This window comes from Arachis ipaensis, chromosome B1 (assembly GCF_059453495.1).
Source record: "Arachis ipaensis isolate K30076 ecotype BB chromosome B1, ASM5945349v1, whole genome shotgun sequence".
In the NCBI taxonomy this organism is placed as follows: Eukaryota; Viridiplantae; Streptophyta; class Magnoliopsida; order Fabales; family Fabaceae; genus Arachis; species Arachis ipaensis.
Window position 1 is genome coordinate 150,047,557 of NC_142436.1, and position 19,746 is coordinate 150,067,302.

The following is a 19,746-nucleotide window of genomic DNA, read 5'->3' on the forward strand; positions in this document are numbered from 1 at the left end:
TATTTCCTCCCGGTTTGGTACTTGCTAGCTTGGAGAGAGCATCATCTCGGCTGTTGAGCTCCCGAATTATGTGCCTAACTTTGGTTTCCAGGAATTGCCTAAGATGCTCTAGCATTTTTTCCAAGTACCTTTTCATGTTGGGATCTTTTGCCTGATACTCTCCATTAATTTGAGAAATTACTACTTGAGAGTCACTGAAGATTATTACCTTGGTAGCACCGACTTCTTTAGCAAGTTTTATCCCTGCGATTAGAGCTTCATATTCGGCCTAGTTGTTGGAAGTGTGGAACTCGAATTTCAAGGATACCTCTATCTGAGTACCTTCTTCATTGACCAATATTATACCAGCTCCACTTTCGACCTTGTTAGATGATCCGTCTACATAAAGCTCCCAGGTCGTGGAGGTCTCGCTCTGATCGCCTGTGTATTCTGCGACAAAGTCGGTGAGGCGTTGGACTTTGATTGCTGTCCGAATTTCGTAATTCAGATCGATCTCAGATACCTCTATAACCCATTGAACAATTCTGCTTGCAATATCCGTTTTCTGAAGGATCTGCTTCATAGGCTGGTTTGTACGAACTCTTATGGTATGAGCCTAGAAGTAAGGTCGGAGCCTTCTTGATGTTACAATTAAGGCGTACGCAAACTTTTCAAGTTTTTGATACCTTAATTTCGAACCTTGTAGCACCTTGCTAGTGAAATAGATGGGATGTTGTCCATCCTCATCTTCTCGTATCAATGCGGATGCCACGACCTTCTCAGCGACAGCTAAGTATAATACGAGTTCTTTCCCTATTTTCGGCCGAGTAAGGATAGGAGGCTGGCTCAGAAAAATTTTAAACTCTTGAAAGGCCTCTTCACATTCAGGGCTCCACTCGAATTTGTATCCTTTTCTAAGTAGCGAAAAAAGTGGCAGGGATCTCAATGCTGATCCTGCTAAAAATCTAGATAGAGCTGCAAGGCGACCATTCAGCTGCTGGACTTCCTTTAAACAGGTTGGGCTCTTCATTTCTAGGATTGCTCTGTACTTATCGGGGTTAGCCTCCCCTTTGTGCCAGTATAAATCCTAGAAATTTTTCAGCTTCCACTACAAAGGTGCATTTGGTGGGATTTAGCCTCATCCCATGTTTCCTTATAGTATCAAGGACTTGTGAAAGGTCGGCCAGGAGACTGGCTTCATCCCTGGTCTTCACTAACATATCATTTACATATACTTCCATCAGGCTTCTGAGGTAAGGTGCAAATACTTTATTCATCAACCTTTGATAGGTGGCCCCTGTATTTTTTAATCCAAATGACATGACCACGTAGCAATAGTTTGCGTTGGGTGTGATGAAAGATGTTTTCTCCTGATTCGATTTATACGTCGGGATCTGATTGTAGCCCGAGTAAGCATCCATAAATGATAAATATTGATACCTTGAGCTGGAATCCACTAGGGCGTCAATATTGGGTAGAGGTCGGTATAGTCGACGCACATCCTCCACTTCCTATTCTGCTTTTTAACCAACATCACATTTGCCAGCCAGGCCGGGTACTTGACTTCTCTAATAAACCCTGCCTCTAGCAAGGCTTGTACTTGTTCTTCGACCACTTAAGCCCATTCGGGTCTGAGCTTGTGTCTCCTTTGTTGAACAGGTCGGAATCCCGGGTAGACGGCCAACCTGTGTGACATGAGCTCGGGATCTATCGCAGGCATGTCGGATGCTTTCCAGGTGAAGAGGTCAAAGTTCTGTTGTAGGAGCTTTACCAGTTCCCGCTTCAGATCTTTTGCTAAACTAGCTCCTATGTTAATGTTTTTTCCGACCTCTTGCCCAATCTGGACTTCTTCTGTTTTTCCTCCTGGCTGTGGTCGCAACTCTTCCCTTACTCGAACTCCTCTGAGTTCAATTGTATTGACTTCCTTGCCTTTACCCCTTAGGTTCAGGCTTTCATTATAACACTTCCTTGCCAACTTCTGATCTCCCTTGATGGTAGCAATCCCCTCTGGTGTCGAGAACTTCATACAAAGATGAGGGGTTGAGACAACCACCCCCAGCCGATTTAGGGTTGTCCTACCTATCAGGGTGTTGTAAACGGATGTTACATCCACAACAATGAAGTCAATGCTTAAAGTCTTGGACTGCAGTCCCCTTCCGAAAGTTGTGTGCATGGGAATGAAGCCCAGTGGCTTAATGGAAGCGTCCCCTAATCCGAATAGGGTATCCGGATTGGCTTTTAGCTCTTTCTCATCCAGTCCTAGCTTATCAAATGCAGGTTTAAACAATATATTGGCCGAGCTCCCTTGATCTACCAGAGTTCTGTGCAGGTAAGTATTGGCGAGGATCATGGTGATTACTACCGGGTTGTCATGCCTGGGTACGACACCTTGTCCATCCTCTTTGGTAAAAGAGATGGTAGGGAGATCATGTCCATCATTCCCGACTTGATAGACTTTTTTTAGGTGTCTCTTCCGAGATGACTTTGTATGTCCCCCTCCAGCGAACCCTCCCGAGATCATGTGAACATGTCGTTCTGGAGTTTGCGGGGGTGGATCTCTCTGCTCGAGGTCTTCGTCCTCTCTCTTCATTTTTTCTTGATTACCCGACCTTTTCTTGAGATATCTGTCCAGCCGAAATTCTCTAACCAAATTTTCTATCACATTTTTTAGGTCATAGTAATCATTTGTTGAGTGTCTATAAAGCTTATGGTATTCACAATACTCATTATGACTTCCACCCCTTTTATGTTTTATTGGACACAGCGGGAGGGGGGGAGGGCTTCTCAGTGTGGCAAATTTTTCTGTATACATCTACAAGGGAAATCCTCAACGGGGTGTAGTTGTGATACCTTCTGGGTTTCTCGGGTCTGACTTCTTTTTTCCTCTTGGGCTCCCTCTCCTTTTCCTTTGACTGGTGAGGGTTCCCAAGTCGCCAGTTCGGTTCTCATAACCTGGCGTTTTCTTCCATGTTGATGTACTTTTCAGCTCACTCCTGTACATCATTCAAGGAAGTCAGATGTCTTTTTGATATGGACTGAAAGAAAGGTCCTTCTCGGAGATTATTGACGAGTCCCATTATCACCGCTTCAGTGGACAGGTCTTGAATCTCCAGGCACGCTTTGTTAAATATTTCCATGTATTCCCTCAAGGGTTGTCCGACCTCCTGTTTCACCCCGAGTAGACTGGGTATGTGCTTGACCTTGTCTTTCTAGATGGAAAATCTGGTAAGGAATTTGCGCGAGAGATCGTCGAAACTGAATACCAACCTGGGTGGCAAGCTGTCGAACCACTTCATGGCTACTTTGGTCAATGTTGTCGGAAAGGCCTTGCAGTAAGTAGCATCTGAAATGTTTGCTAAGTATATCCGACTCTTAAAGTTGCTCAGATGATGTTTTGGGTTGTTCCATCATACATGTTCATGTCAGGGCTTTTAAGTTTTTTGAGGACTTTAGCCCGCATGATATCCTCTGTAAATGGGTCCTCTCCCCCCAGGGGACTGTCTTCCTGAGTCGTACGAGAATCCTTATTTCGGAGATTGGATTCTAGCTTCGAGAGCTTATCCTCCGACTCCCTTTGCCTTTTGATCTCTCTCTTCAGACTTCTATCCGCTTCGCGTTGTCGCTCTAACTCCTGTTCCATCTGCTCAAGTCGGTCCTGATGTCCTTATAGCCATCCCAGGCGGTCGTTGCCACGAGGCTGTCTTTCCCCTTCAGGGAGGCGAACTTCAGAAGGGATTCTCCTTTGGTTGTCGGAGGGACCCTCTCCATACGGCTCCTCCATTGTTGGCTGGAGTACTACTAAGGCTTGGTCGTTGTTGACTATGTCTTGATGCTCTTGATCTGACTCAGACGCAATATGTCCGTCTTCATGTTGGTCGTCTACCATTGAGCGTTGATCTCCAGGTCCCCAACAACGGCGCTAATGTTCCGGAGCTTACCTGAAATCGGATGATTGGGCTCGAATGGAAGGTCCAAACGTTGAAGGATGGTGGCCTCTGACTTATTCACGTCTGGGAGCCGCCGTCCGAGATGTACGTATGTGTTTGAATAGGTGGGGGGTGGTACCTGCAAGACACTCCGATACTTAAGTTAGCAAGGGGTTAAGCATGTTTAGAGTATTGGAACTTGAGTTTACCTCAGTGTGTCAGTATATTTATAGGGAATGAACCAATAACCACAGTTGAAGTAGCTCCACTTTTGATGGTGGATAACCGCCTTTTTATTTTATGGTTATTGAGATCTCTCTTTTAGAAGTAGGTGAGAGATTTGGGGAGGCGATTACTCGTTTAGATAGGTGTTGGTTGCTTGCTTACGTCGAACCCGACCTCTTGGAGGAGGTCAGACAAGTGCTGGAAGCCAATCTTCTAGATTGGGCCTTTTAACTTGATTGAGTCTGCCTTGTGTTTTGGGGCAGGGTATGAACATATGCTAATTAAACACATATAATGTGTACATTCACCTCTTTTTCTTTTTCTCACACTTTAGTCCAATTTTTGTTTGTAAATATAAGAATATTATGTACACAATAAATTTAATACACACACACATATATTATTTTATATATTTTAATATATATTTTATATATTTTATATATATAATATGATTATTTATATAATCTTATAATACAACAACAACAAAGTCTTGTCCCATTAGTTGGGGCCGACTACATGGATCAAATGATGTCATTGAACTCTATCATGTATCATGTCTCCAGATAGACCGTTTACATGTAGATTTCGTTTGACCACCTCATAGATGGTCTTCCTAGATCTTCCTCTGCCTTTCACCCTTTGTCCATCTCCTATCTCATCCATGCTCTGTCGATCTTCTTCTCACATGTCCAAACCACTTGAGATGTGATTCTACCATCTTTTTTCACAATAGATGCTACTCCAACTCTTTGTCTTATATCTTCATTTTTTATTCGATCCAATCGCATATGACCACTCATCCATCTCAACATCTTCATCCTTGCCACACTTAATTTATGTTCGTGCTCTTCTTTAGCCGCCTAACACTCTGTACCATAAAGCATAGCCGGTTTGATAGCAGTGCGATAGAATTTACCTTTAAGTTTTAAAGGCACTTTTTTGTCACATATAAAATCAGACGCACTCCGCCATTTTGACCAACCTGCTTGGATCCTATGATTTACATCCTGTTCAATCTCTCCATTATCCTCTATGATTCACTCAAGATATTTAAAACTTTTAACTTTTCTTAAGATGTTTTCTCTAATATTCACTTATGTATTAGGGTTTCTCTTTCGGCGGCCGAACTTACATTCTATATATTCCATCTTGCTACGACTTATGTGTAGACTATACACTTCTAGAACTTCTCTCCATAAATCCAACTTCTTATTTAAGTCTTCCCTTGACTCTTCCATAAGGATGATATCATTGGCAAAAAATATGTACCATGGCACAGGCTCTTGGATATACTCTGTAAGTGCTTCCAAGACTAATGTGAAAAGGTATGGACTTAAGGATGATCCTTGGTGTAATTCTATACCAATAGAAAATTCTTCTATCACACCACCTTGAGTCTTCACACTAGTTGTAACCCTACCATATATGTCTTTAATTACACGAATATATGTAATCCTTACTCTCTTTTTTTCCAAAACCTTCCATAAGACATCATTTGACATCCTATTGTACGCTTTTTCCAAATCAATAAACCCCATATGTAGATCCGTTTTATTATTACGATACCTCTCCATCATCCTTCTTAACATGTATATCACTTCAGTGGTGGATCTGCTTGGCATAAAACTAAATTATTTCTCTGTTACTTGTGTCTCTTGTCTCTGCCTCCGTTCCATCACCCTTTTCCATAACTTCATGGTATGACTCATGAGGTTGATCCCTCTATAGTTTCTACAATTTTGTATATCCTCTTTATTCTTGTAGACAGGTACCAAAGTGCACTTTCTCTACTCATTTGATATCTTCTTTGACCTTAAACTCTCATTAAAAAGTTTGGTTTACCAACTAATACCTTTCTCTCCAAGGCCCTTCGAAACTTCAATCGGAATATTACCAGGTCTTACTGCCCTGCCATTTTTCATCCGCTTTAGAGCCTCTTTTACCTCAAAATCTCAAATCCTTCGATAATAGTCAAAATTTTGATCTTCTTCCCTCGTGCATAACCGACCAAGGCTCAGAAGAGTCTTCTGTCCTTCATTAAATAACTCGTAGAAGTAGCTCTTCTATCTTTCACTGATCTTCTCCTCTTGAGCCAAAACTTTTCCATCTTTATCCTTTATGCACTTAACATGATACAAGTCTCTCGTTCTTCTTTCAAGGCTCTTTGCAATTCTATATATACATTTTTTTCTTTTTCTCTTTGCGATTCTATATATACCTTTTTCTTCTTCACTTACAACCACTTTTATCTCTTTTTTAGCCGCCTTATATTTTTTCCTAATTATCTGCATTCCGGTACAAAGACCGCTCCTTAAAGCATTTTCTTTTTGTCTTTATCTTTTCTTGTACACTCGCATTCCACCACCAGGACTCTTTGTCTCTTGGTCCTATCCCTCTAGATTCACCAAAAATTTCTTTTGCTATTTTTCTATTAACTTCTGCTATCTCCTTCCACATCTTCTCCGCGCTTCTATTCCTATCATACTTTGCCTCTTCTCCTACCCATTTTAGGAAGTTTCTTTGTTCCTCCCCTTTCATTCGCCACTACCTCATCCTTGGGTTCTTCGTATGATGTATTTTTCTCAACTTTTACTCAACGCAAAAATCCATGACGAACATCATATGTTGTATTGTTAAATTCTCTCCCGAAATAATTTTATAATTAATGTAAAATTTTTGGTCGACTCCCCTCAACAAGAAGAAGTCGATTTGAGAGCTTGTCATGTCACTCCTAGAGGTTATAAGATGTTCGTCTCTCTTTCTAAAACATGTATTTGCAATGAGAAGGTCAAAAGTTGAGAAAAAGTTCAAAATAGTTTTACCTTCGGTATTGACCATCTCGAAACCATGGCCTCCGTGAATACTTCCATACCTAGTCACTTCCATACCTAGTCACTTCTCTTCCAACATGGCCATTTAAATCTTTTATTAAGAAAATATTATCTCGCGAAGGTATGTCTTGGACCAAACTCTCTAGATCTTTCCAAAATCCTATCTTGTGTTGCTTGTTCGAACCCACTTGCAGTGCATAGGTGCTAATCACATGAAAAGTACCTCATTCCACTACAAGTTTGATAGAGATGATCCAATCTTCCACCCTCTTGACATCCACTACGTCCTTCTTCCATTGCTTATCTATGATAATACCTATTCTATACCTATTCTTTACCTTTCCTGTATACCAAAGTTTAAACCCGGAAGTATCCAACTCTCTAGCCTTCGCACCGATGCATTTTGTTTCTTGTTGCACATGATGTTAATTTTTCTCCTTATCATGGTATCCACCATCTCTATAGATTTTTCTATTAGAATATTTATGTTCTATGTCTTAAATCTCAATTTTCTGTCATTCCGACATTTACTTTTACTTTTTTTTTTGAAAATTAGCTTATTTATCCTCGTTTGTTCATGAAAACGCAAAAACCCTTACAATAGTCAGATAAAACTCTATGATACACTTGGACATCCTCTGAAAAAGAAAAAGTTACACTAATTTTCTAAGTAAATTAGAAGAGGTTGATATAATTTAAACAAATAAAAAAGAATTATGATGGGTTTAATTAAATGTAAAGAGGTGTATTGCAGTTTAATTTGTCCCATGTTCTTTTTGTTCAAACCTAATATCAAGGCCAATTAGATTGTAAAATTTGATGAAATTTATTGTAAATCTTTTCACTTTTATCTAGACAAATATTGACATTATTTTAAGAAGTGTTATATTTATGGAAGTATATCCCGGAAAGCATTTAATGTACATCTTTGAAAAATTAAATATTGTGTTCAATTTAGGTAAACAAAAATATTCAATAACAAAAAGACATTAATTAAAATTAGTCTAAATTTAATTTATTTAATATTTATTATTTATTTTTAAAATTAATAAATATTAAATAAGATAAATTTAAAACCGTAACTAAAATTAAAGAAAAATATAGAAATTACCTTGTATACCATGTTCTTGAAACTTGTAAGTACACCCAAAAGTAGAATATTCGTTCGTGGGTGTCGGAACCCAATTCTTAAGTTGTTTTTCACTTTTTCCTCTCACCATTGGGTCGTTGATGCCGCTTCTTTCATAATCTAATCCATGTAAATTACTAAATTTATTATGCTTCCACTATCTACCGAAGTTACTAAATTTATCATACATAAAATAACAATAATGTAATGAAGCTAATTATTTTATAGTAATTTAATCAAATTCATCGTCAACTTTCAGTCACACAGGAACAACAAACATATTTGACTTGGTCGTAGTATTATAGTACTATTATTATATTATGTTATCCCTAATCCCGATTTATGCTGTTGACTATTCTCCAGTGTAGATTTCTATATTCAAAAGAGAAGAGAATATCTCATTAAAAAAAAATTAGACAAATTAATGTTGATAATTATTTATTATAATAACTACCAACCATAATTACACAAAATTTTCTGCAATTATTTTACTAAGGGAGGAAAAAAAAGAGAGAAAGGCAGAGTGTTGTCAACATTGGATTTAAGTGTGGTTAATGTTCGTTTGACCAAAAAGTGTTAGCAATGGTCCATCCAGAAAAGCAGAAGGAAATTATTTTTTCAAAAAGGAGTGTCACTGTGGAGAGTCAAAGAAGAAGACGACGAAGAAGACGAAGGAGACTACTCACTGACGGCGTCAAGAAAAACGGCAAACAGAAACATAGTTATAGGAGCGTAACGGAGAGTGACGGCGTGTGTTACCTTGAAGCAGAGCACAAAAACAGAAGAGAGAGAAAAAAAAAAAAAAAAGGAAGAAGCATCAAGCACCTGAGTGTGAGTGAGAGAGTCAATCTCAGTCAAAAAGACGCACAAACACATACATATCTCTCTCGCAAACTCAAAAACCCTTTCTCTCTCTCTCTCTCTCTCTCTCTCTCACACACACACAAAACCGTTGCGTTTCGCTGAAATCCGAAACGCGTTGCGGTTACTTTCACGCTATCATAGAAACCGCTCGAAACTTCGGATTTTCTCGCTTGTTCGCTCTCTCTTTCTTCTGCGGCTGTCATGGCTGAGCAACCAAGCTCCGCCGAAGCTGTCACGGAGGGAGCGCCGGAGCTTCTCCCGAAAGAGAAGGATTCAGAAGGCGGCGAAGGTGGAAACGAACAAGGACAACAAGGGAAGGCGTCAGAGGGAGAAGAACGAGCTAGCGAATCGCCTTGCGAAACTGAGTCGCAGCGCGCCGTGATGAAGAGTTCTGATAAACCTCTGAAGGGGTCGAATTCAGGAACCCTAGCTGCTGAATCACTTGTTGTGAACAATCGGAGTGATGGTACGGTTTGGTTTCAATGAGTATTTGAATTTGTTTTTTTTTTAATCTTCAAAAATCTAAATGAGTGATTTCTTTGTGGTGAAATGGTGCGGTTGGGGTAACAGAATTGCAGGGGAGCCCTGCTACGCCGGATATGGATGTCAAAGCTGAAAGTAAGGTTAGAGCATTTCCATGATAACTTGTTACTATTTTTATTATATTTCTTAAATCGAGATTTTAAGTATTGTTTTGCTGTGATCGTTTTAAATTTTGTGGGAATCTCACTCTTCGTGTTCATCTGCTTGAAGTTGTAAACTGTACTTGAACATATGTGATACGTGAGAAGGGCTGGTTTTGGTTATGGTTAGAATTTTTTGAGCTGCCTGGTTTAGGGTTGTTCCTATCTTTCTTAATGTTGAGTGTATAGTCTGAGAACAGCACCGATAAATGAGAAATATACTTTGCAGATTAGAAACTTGGATCTGGAATGATCGATAGGTCATTACGATTAACCAGTTGGGGTTTGGACTTATGGTATTTATTTCTGAGGCCTTCTGTTTTCATTTTTTCTTTTAAAAATTTAAGTGGATGCCTATAAACTTCTTGTTAAGCATAATAAGGAATTTAAATTTGCCCTGCTAAATACTTGTTGATTGATCCCATACAAATGAGGAATGGAATTTAATAATGATGGTTTAAGAATGTAATACATGAAATTAGTTTTCTTGAATTCATGGTAGCATATTAGCATCTATGACTACGAGATGGTTCCATGGTGTACTGAACAATAGTCATTTGGTTGCTTTTCTTGCATTTAAATTAAGCATTAGCAAATTATAGGTTCTTTACTTCCAACATAGATTTGGTTTCTTTTGCACTAAAAGTAGGTCATTTCATGCTCAGGAGACAGATGGACCTCGTGAAAAGGAAACTATTGCAAGTGAAGCAGTACAACCACCTCCAACTCAGATAGAAAATCAGCCACAGGTGTCTGCATGTTCAACTCCATTGTCAGAACTGTCACCAACCTCTGTTACACAATCTTTATCATCTGTTCCTAGTCAAATTGTCCCCAAACAGAAAATGCCACCTTTGAAGATTAATAATGTTCATGTGCCACAATTGGACAAAAAAATTCCTTCTGGTGGCAAACATGTTTCTTGTGGTTCTGTTGCAAGGGTTTCAGTTTCTGATGGTTACAGCTGGCGGAAGTATGGTCAGAAGCAAGTGAAGAGTCCCACAGGGTCTCGAAGCTATTACAGGTGTACTCATTCAGAATGTTCTGCAAAGAAGATTGAATGCAATGATGATGTGGGTCGTGTAATAGATGTTGTTTATAAAAGTCAACACAGTCATGATCCCCCACATAAGCCTAATTCTACAAGGGAAAGTAAGTTAGTGTCTTCCAGTGAACCTCCTAATGTAGAAAACAAAGTTTCTCAGCAGCTATCTATCAGAGGTCTGAAAAACTCTGATCCGTCTCCTTCAAAAGAACCCTTACAAGATGCACCTCGCACTGCTGACAAGAAAAGACCAAACTCATCTAATCTCAGTGACAATGGTAAAGTTATTTTGAAGGAGGAGCACGTTAATGAGCCAGAGCCAAAAAAAAGGTAAGCTTCCTTATCGGTTCATTCTCTTCGTAAAAATAATTTAGTCAATAAGCTTTTTATTCAACAGAGGTAGGATACAACGATTTAACATTCTCTCCTTTTAACTTGATAACCAGAATGAAGAAAGATGACTTAGCAGACTTGGATTCCCCTGTAAAATCTGGAAAGAAATCAAGGTTTGTTGTACATGCAGAAGGGGATGTAGGTATATCAGGTGATGGATACCGATGGCGCAAGTATGGACAGAAAATGGTGAAGGGGAATCCACATCCGAGGTGATTGCCTGTTTAGATTGTTTCCTTTCTAGTTTATTCTTAATGTTGATTACTTGATTTCGTAAATTTTCCTTATAACGTAAATATCTCTCAACAAATATGTAAAGCTTTTATTTAGATTTAATGGGTATTTAAAATAAAATAAAATAATCAGTTATATAGTGGCAAGCTGCATCCATTTTTCTGGTAAAGCAGTCTGAAGAAATTAAAAATGATATCTTAATCTATTGATTTAGGCTAATACTTTGTTGTACCTAATAAAAGCTCTCCTAATCTTTTATTAGCTTTTTTTATGTTTACAAAAGGTAATAATAGTAAAAAATGTTGTTCCAAGGCTATTTAGGTTAAAAACGTTCTATATGATAATATGCTGAAAGAAACGTGTGCTTAGTGTCAAATTAACAGGTTTGAGCAACTGGAACATTTATGCACTTAATCACTTTGATAGTTTTGGATTAGGTGATTGCTATGGTGCCTAAAACTAAAAGGTAATGCCTAACTTGCCAAAACAAGTTAAAAATCAATATTTAATTTAAAAAGTATAAAAGTAAATAATTTTTAAATATTTAAAGTTTGCCATAAAAGGTAAGTTAGGCACTAATTAGGCACCAAGTAATAGACATCATAGAATTGGCCTTTGGGTTAAAGTATTTTTCGAACTGTTCTGCATGCTTAGTTTGTATTTGCCTCATTAGGAATGATGATTGGTTGAGACCTTCCCCAAACAGGGAGGATAAGTTCTTATTATCTGAGGGTCAAAATTGTGTTGGTGGTGTGGTTATCTTCCTCGGGGCTTTTTTGAGAAGAGCTGCTTCCTTTGGAGAAAGGATAAGGGACAGATGTCCAAGTGAAGCAGCAGCAATTCTCTTAAGTTGGCAAAAGATTTATAACCTTCCTCTTTTTTTTTCTTTGTACAAGATATAGCATTCCCTTTTTGTTTTCTTTACTTTGGCTGCTGAAAATGAAATTCCTTCAATTTCTTCTGATCATATCATGAATTTGCAGAAACTACTACAGATGCACTTCTGCTGGGTGTCCTGTCCGAAAACACATTGAGACTGCTGTTGATAACTCGAACGCCGTCATCATAACATACAAGGGTGTACATGACCATGACATGCCTGTGCCAAAGAAACGACGTGGCCCACCCAGTGCTCCTCTTGTGGCTGCTGCAGCTCCGGCATCCATGAACAATTCGCAGTCAAAGAAAAAACCTGATTCTCCTCAAAAACAGAACAAGTCTACTCAATGGTCGGTGGACACTGAAGGAGAACTAAGCGGGGAAGCCATGGATCTTGGAGGTGAAAAGGCAATGGAGTCAGCTCGCACACTTCTGAGCATAGGATTCGAAATTAAGCCATGCTGAATTCATGTTTTAAGAGATCATACACTTGTATCTGTATAATTGGCAGGTCTCCCTGCTTGTTTTCTCTTTTTTGTTATTATTTTATTTTTGTTTCCTACATAGTGTTTTTAGTGGAACAGCTCGTGTATATTTTCTTGTACACCATTTTAATTTGTCTGAAACAGTTTGCTAGTAGTCGAGCCCATATAGAATGGATTGGCATAGTTTCACTTTTTCCCGTGCGTATAGAGGGTGAGACTTGAGAGAGCTGATTGTTTTTTCTATTTATTTTTTTTGGGGTGAGGAAGGTGGTGTGTCCGAACAATCCTGGGTTTCTTTAGGCTAAACCAAGAGGAATTGGGCTGAGATTTTGGGTTTGGCCCAAAAATAATTCAAATTTCATAATGTGATTATATTCTGATATTTTATCTAACTTTTTATTTTTTTTTTCAATTGATTTTGTAAACGTTAATATCCTATTATATAAGATTTAAGTAGAATTAGAAAAAATATGTAAAAGGAAGTCTTATATGATGTGATGGTGTGCGATCATACCATAAGATTATTTGAGAGAGAAAAATAAAAGTATTTTAACAAGCTAAAAATGTGTTCTCCTTAGTCTCTACTTCCGTTTCGAAAACAAACAAGAAACAACCACCTAGTGGCTTTCGTCTATATTAAGTATTGTGATTGATTGTCTTTATAGTTGGTATGCCTATTTGGTAGTAGCTGATAAAACTTCTTAGTTGCTGAGTTATGCTTCTTATTCATTATTATATGGCTATCTACAATTGAATTTCAACTAATTTTTTGGCTATATAACAGAAAATGCGATCATATTTTTTTATAGAAAAATAACCCTGTCACATGTCTTGTATTTGGAGTATCAAGCACTCATTCTATGACCAAAAAGAAACACACGTTAACTTATGAAGAAACCATTCTATGTGACCAAAAAGAAACACACATTAACTTAGGTTTTTTTTTACTTATTTAAATTTAAACTAAAAAAAAGTTAATAATCTATTTTTCCTATTAAGAGATTATATACGAGAATATCCTATTTTTATTATTAGTGAATCACATTGAGTAATTAAGTTTTACTAATTAAAATATGAAGTGCACTAAAAAAAAGTATAACTTAACATCTTTTATATTGCTAGTAGATCGCATTGGATGTTAAGAAACTTATTTGTACTAAATGTTACGATGGATTGTCCGCTAAAATAAAATTACATACAGTCATTTTATATTTGAATTTCAATGAAACCAAACTATTTTATTGTCAAACATATTTCTACTCAAGTATTAGAACTCTTTTAACTATATTTGATTTTAAAAAATGCTGTTTCTATGATAAAATAATTATTGTATATTTATATATAAATATATATTATTTAATTTATTTTTAATATATATTTATATTTAAATATATTTTCTATATAAATAATTAATTTAGTGAAATTTTTAGTATACATGTACCATCATTATTAATTTATATCCGGTGCATATTGAAATCTAGCAAACGTTATGCTTTTAATACTGACTCTTCATATTTACTTAAACATGATTATTATTAATTAAAGAGATGAGATTAGTAAAACCAATAAAAAAAATAAGTTTGCTCTGAAAAAAAATTTACAAGAATAGCCTATTAATATATGAATAATATTGTACATTTAAGTATTTTTTTAACTAAATTTAATTAAATTAATTTAATATAATAAAAATTAATTATAATTAATATTATTTTAAATCTTATTATTTAATTTAATTAAAATTAATTTATAAAAAAATTTAGATGTATAATATTATTCTTAATATAGTGTTAATTTAATATAGAAAATAATCTAGCCAATGAGTAATAGCTCAAATGACATAATCTCCCCATACTCAATTAAGAGGTTGTGGGTTCGATTCTCCTATCTTTGGTAAGAAAAAAAATATAGAAAATAATCTAAAGGTACCGGACACAGCCGGTAAAATACATTTTCAGAAAGTCATAACTGGGATTTTCAGGTTAACTCCAGTATTTCTTTTTTTTTTTTTAATTCCAAAAAAAAAATATTTTCACTGTCTCCTCGCTTCTATCTTCTCACTCTTTCCATTCTCTCACTTCACTCCTTCTCCCTAAAATTTTCTCTCTCATTTCATCTTTGTTCTTATAGATCAAACTCCTCTTTCTCTCTGACACAATTTTCTTCTTCCTCTCTTTCAAACTCTTCGTTCTCCCCCAGAATTTCCCTTGCTATTTCTCTGGAAAATAAATAAATAAACAAAAGAAGCATGAGAGATTTTGCAGAGTAATGTGTAATTGTGTATGAGCACCATAGTTTCAAGGAACCACCCATTTTAAATTTCTGTTGTTCCTTATGAGGTTGCAGTGCACAGTTTTCTCGTTTTCCACAATGCAGAGTGGAATCTCATCCTTTTGGGGATTTCACTAGCTGATTTTGAAATCCATCACTGGCTAGTAGAGTAGAATGCAACCCCCTTTAAACCCTAACTTTGCTCAAGTGGTCAATTCATTTTACGAGGATTTGACCCTTTTGTGTTCCTAAGTCCATCAAGCTTCAAGCTTTTCTGTATTCTGAGCTGATTTGAGGTTTTGTATCTTTGTGAAAATGGGGGTCCAGTGTCTTAATGGCTCTCAAATTGAGGGATTTTTGGTTGGCCCTGAGTGTGTACTTGGCTGATTTGAGGATTCTGAGTGATACTCCAGGTTCATTTTGGTGGAAGAAAACCCGAGATCTGTGTTGAAAGTGCTGGAAGCTATATAAGTCAGCAGTGTGCACGCCAGGTGTTTGCTAATGTGTACCAGTGACTCTTGAGCTTCCAAATGATTAAAAAAGTACGGGGTTTCAGTGAATTTCGTCTCCGGTAAGTGATGATGGATATTTAGAGCTTGAAGAATCCACTGGACGTGTGAGTTATTGGTGAAGTTGAAATTTTGAAGGAGGTTATTTTGGTGGGTTGTTGAAAAAGCAAAGAGATTTTGTGTTCAATAATGTCGGGGGCTCCTAGATTGAGGTCTATGAATGTTGCTGATTCAGAGGCAAGGCCTGTGCTTGTACCAGCTGGGAACAAGACAGGGTCTTTTGGTTCAAGGAAACCAGCTACAAAGCCACTGAGGAAGGCTGAGAAATCCAGGAGCGAGGTTGCTTCGGCGAAGGAGAAGAAACCATGTGAATTGTCCTCAGCTGTGAATCCCTCACCTTCTCCTCAGTCACACTCTGCAAGTGTTTCTTCTGTGCTTCGCAGGCATGAGCAATTGCTGCACTGTAATTTGTCTCTGAATGCTTCATGCTCATCTGATGCATCCACAGACTCGTTCCACAGCCGAGCTTCGACTGGGAGATTGACAAGGTCTAATAGCTTGGGAGTTCCAAGGAAACGGTCTGTGTCAAAGCCTAGAAGTGTTGCCTCTGATGGTGTGTTAGAATCTGCCCCTGATGGTTCACAGTCCAAGAAGAGGTGTGCTTGGGTCACTCATAATACCGGTTTGTTCTTCTTCTATCACTTTCTTTTCATTCTTAAGAAGAAATATATACTAATGTTAATAATATCATGGACCTTTTATGATTGTTTTAAATGCTGATGACTCTCACAAATATTTACATTGATAATTTCCATTGAACTTCTGGCCAGGATGAGTTTCAGTTGTTGAAGATTTTGATTTTACTATATATGTATGCACTTGGATATCATTTTATACTTTGTATATAGTTCGATGTCAAATTAGAAATTGAGAATGAATTCTGGTTTATTTAAGGTGTGTTTTCAGAAAAGTGAATACTTTTTGTTTGCTTGTGCTTCTGAGCTTCATTTATGGGCAAATAAATATAATGAATGGGCATGCCTTGCTTTCATGGGTTAGTTGTTTTTCTCTATTGAAGAGAAAACTGGGAATTCCAATTGTATTTTTGATATAAACCTGATATGGATGACAGTAGAGATTAAAAAACAAGTCCTGAACAATAATGGAATTTATTCATGTCGTTTCTAACTATTTTTACTTGGTGATAATCTAGAACCATGGTATGCTACTTTCCATGACGAAGAATGGGGTGTTCCAGTACACGACGACAAGTATGTGATGCAAATGAAAATAATATTATGTTAGTTGGAAAATGCATGAGTGTTGTCCGTTTAGATTTTTCTTGACTCTTTTTGGCTCATGTAGGAAACTATTTGAGCTTCTTGTTCTTTCCAGTGCTCTGTCTGAGCTCACTTGGCCAGCCATTCTGAGCAAAAGGCACATTTTTAGGTAAGATCTATCTAGAAGTTATATATATATATTAAAAAAAGTTTTCCATTATGAGCCTCTGATATGCAAATTGCAATAGTTTGCTGTTATGTCAGCTGAAGCCTATTTTTTGCTGTGGCTTTATCAGCATCATTTTTGTTAACAAGGTTCTTTGCAGGGAAGTTTTTGCAGACTTTGATCCCATTGCTGTGTCGAAGTTAAACGAGAAGAAGTTGATGGCGCCAGGAACTGCTGCTACCTCCTTACTTTCAGAGCTTAAATTGCGAGCCACAATTGAGAATGCCCGTCAAATATCAAAGGTAGATTAGTTTTCTCTTGTCTTGTAGTGCAAACTTCATAATGGAATATGAAACATTTCGTTCATAAGCACTTATCGATTATTTTATAAGAAAATGATTTATCAGTTGCTGGATCATTGGAAGCTAACAGAATAATGAGATAGGCTTGGCCGTGTTTAACTACCATTACCTAAACCCAATTTTCTAAATTAGGTGTATCTGGATTTAATAATATGTCTGGGGTATAAAAAGGGTTTTCACTAACTGAAGGCATTCTAACCTGTTTATCCTCAATAGGATATGCTAGCAAGGAAAGAAGTCAACTAATTAATACCTTGCTAGTTTGGAGGCTTAATTTTTTTTCAAAATATTGTTGCCTTGTTTTCTTCATTGATCTCTAGGAGAACTACCTAATAAGACAAGCTAGTAGGACGAAAATCGGAAATGTTTGGTAACAAAAAAAATTAGTCAAAAACAGCTAGAACTTGACTTATTTAGCATTCATTAATTGTTGCTAGAATTAATGAATATTAAATAAGACAAGTTTTGGCTGTTTTTTTGGTCTCCCTAGCTTTACCAAACATTTCCTTTAAAAAAATAAAAGAAACAGAATGCATTAATGGCATCATACTGCTTGCACTTTCATTTTTCACAAACTGTTTACAAACAGTTGTATATCATATGACTGCGCTTGAGTCATAAAATTGTGGACCCACTTGAACATAAATGCTAGAATCGTAAAGGATAGTTCAATTCTGTTCTGATAACTGACACATTTTACCCCCCCCCCCCTCTTTCTCTCTCTCTCACAGTTTAATCTTAAGTAATTGAGTGTAACTGTAAATTTCTAACTCATTAATATGAGTAGGATATCAAAATTTTGTTGTTCATTTGAATAGATTTATCTTTTTTATCTTTCTTCCCCTTTGATGAGGGTTTGAATGACCTAAGATTGGTGTTTAATGATCATTTGATCAGGTAGGTTAGGTAATAAAGGTAATTGGGTTGTGGTCCTGCTCCTTATTCAATTTGCATGACCCATATGGGGCAAACCATGATATTAATCTATCGTACAACTTGAGCTTCTTGTAACCTAATTTGCAACAGTGATATGCAACCTAATTATTTGGATTCTTTAACTAGCCACATGCTTAGCTGTTATGTCCCAACTCAGCTATCTAACCTTGATACTTTTTCCCAACCTATTAGACACAACAAGGCCCCCTTTATTTTTCACTGAACTGCCATAATTGCATTCTTTCATAATTTGCACTATGGCTATGATTATCATTGCAACTAACTCTTTACAGGTTTTGCTGATTCCAGGTCATAGAGGAGTTTGGGTCATTCGACAAGTATATTTGGAGTTTTGTGAACCACAAGCCTATAGTTAGCAGGTTCCGGTATCCACGACAGGTTCCTGTTAAGACACCAAAAGCTGATGTTATTAGCAAAGACCTTGTGAGGAGGGGGTTCCGCAGCGTGGGACCTACCGTCGTATACTCCTTCATGCAGGTTGTGGGGTTAACAAATGACCACCTCATCAGTTGCTTTAGATTTCAGGAGTGTATAGCTGCAGCAGAACGCAAAGAAGAGAATGCCATCAAGGATGATACTCAACAAAAGGAGACTGATAATGTGATGCAAGCTGATCTCTCCATTGCCATTGATGCTTTGAATTTCTCCTCAGAAGGAATTGTGTGACGGTTCCTTTTGGACCAAATTTGTGTTACTTGTCAGCCTTACATTCAGTAATGATCATGTTGTAGCATTTTGTGTATCAATCTCATGGAGTCCCTAAGAGCACAGTTAAATTGAATTTAGACCAATTGGGGTGCCCATATTGTTGTATGATGCTTTAGGGAATCCTTTAGAAATTGGTGTACAATTTTTTGTACAGTAAAAAATATCAGTGATTAGAATTTTCTTTTAAACCAGTGGTAGCAGTTGTTATTATTATTGTGTTAAATGCTTTCAATTTGATTATATCTGCATACATGCGTGTTTTTTTTTTTCTACCAAAGATAGGAGACTCGAACTCGCAACCTCTTAATTGAGTATAGAGAGACTATGCCATTTGAGCTATAACTCATTGGCTAAAAATTTGGAAAGATAGGAGACTTGAACCCGCAACCTCTTAATTGAGTATGGGGAGTCTATGCCATTTGAGCTATTACTCATTTGCTAATTTGGAAAGATATGTGACTCGAACCCGCGACCTCTTAATTGAGTATGGGACTTGAACCCGCAACCTCTTAATTGAGTATGGGGAGTCTATGCCATTTGAGTTATTACTCATTGGTCCATACATGCGTGCTTGTTGAACAGCTAGTGTTGGAATATGATCGATGACATTGATTGATGTAAGAGTAAAAATTTTACAGATAAGATTTGAGTAATAAAATCAATAATTTTAATTAGACACACACACACAAAAAAAATTCAATCATTTTAGTTTATTCTACACTCTTACTAACTAAACTCATTTAAGAAAGTTTATTTGGCAAGTTTCTTTCTTTTATATAGAATTTAAAACAAAGTAGGTAGGTTTGCTGAGAATTGACCTTGT

At 37.1% G+C, this 19,746-nt stretch overlaps 2 protein-coding genes across 2 annotated transcripts; both read left to right on the top strand.

Annotated features, from left to right (window-relative positions):
* The first annotated feature begins 8,840 nt into the window (after positions 1-8,840).
* Positions 8,841-12,865, top strand: WRKY32 (WRKY DNA-binding protein 32). The gene is made up of 5 exons (XM_016344747.3): positions 8,841-9,420; positions 9,525-9,577; positions 10,303-11,012; positions 11,129-11,287; positions 12,293-12,865. Exons 1-5 carry the CDS (start codon positions 9,156-9,158, stop codon positions 12,651-12,653), a joined length of 1,548 nt encoding a protein of 515 aa, XP_016200233.1. The 5' UTR covers positions 8,841-9,155; the 3' UTR covers positions 12,654-12,865.
* A 1,822-nt stretch (positions 12,866-14,687) lies between these two features.
* Positions 14,688-19,111, top strand: LOC107641256 (DNA glycosylase superfamily protein). The gene is made up of 5 exons (XM_016344754.3): positions 14,688-16,132; positions 16,664-16,721; positions 16,816-16,899; positions 17,057-17,198; positions 18,504-19,111. The coding sequence occupies exons 1-5, from the start codon at positions 15,640-15,642 to the stop codon at positions 18,879-18,881; spliced, it is 1,155 nt and encodes a 384-aa protein (XP_016200240.1). The 5' UTR covers positions 14,688-15,639; the 3' UTR covers positions 18,882-19,111.
* Positions 19,112-19,746: the final 635 nt, after the last annotated feature.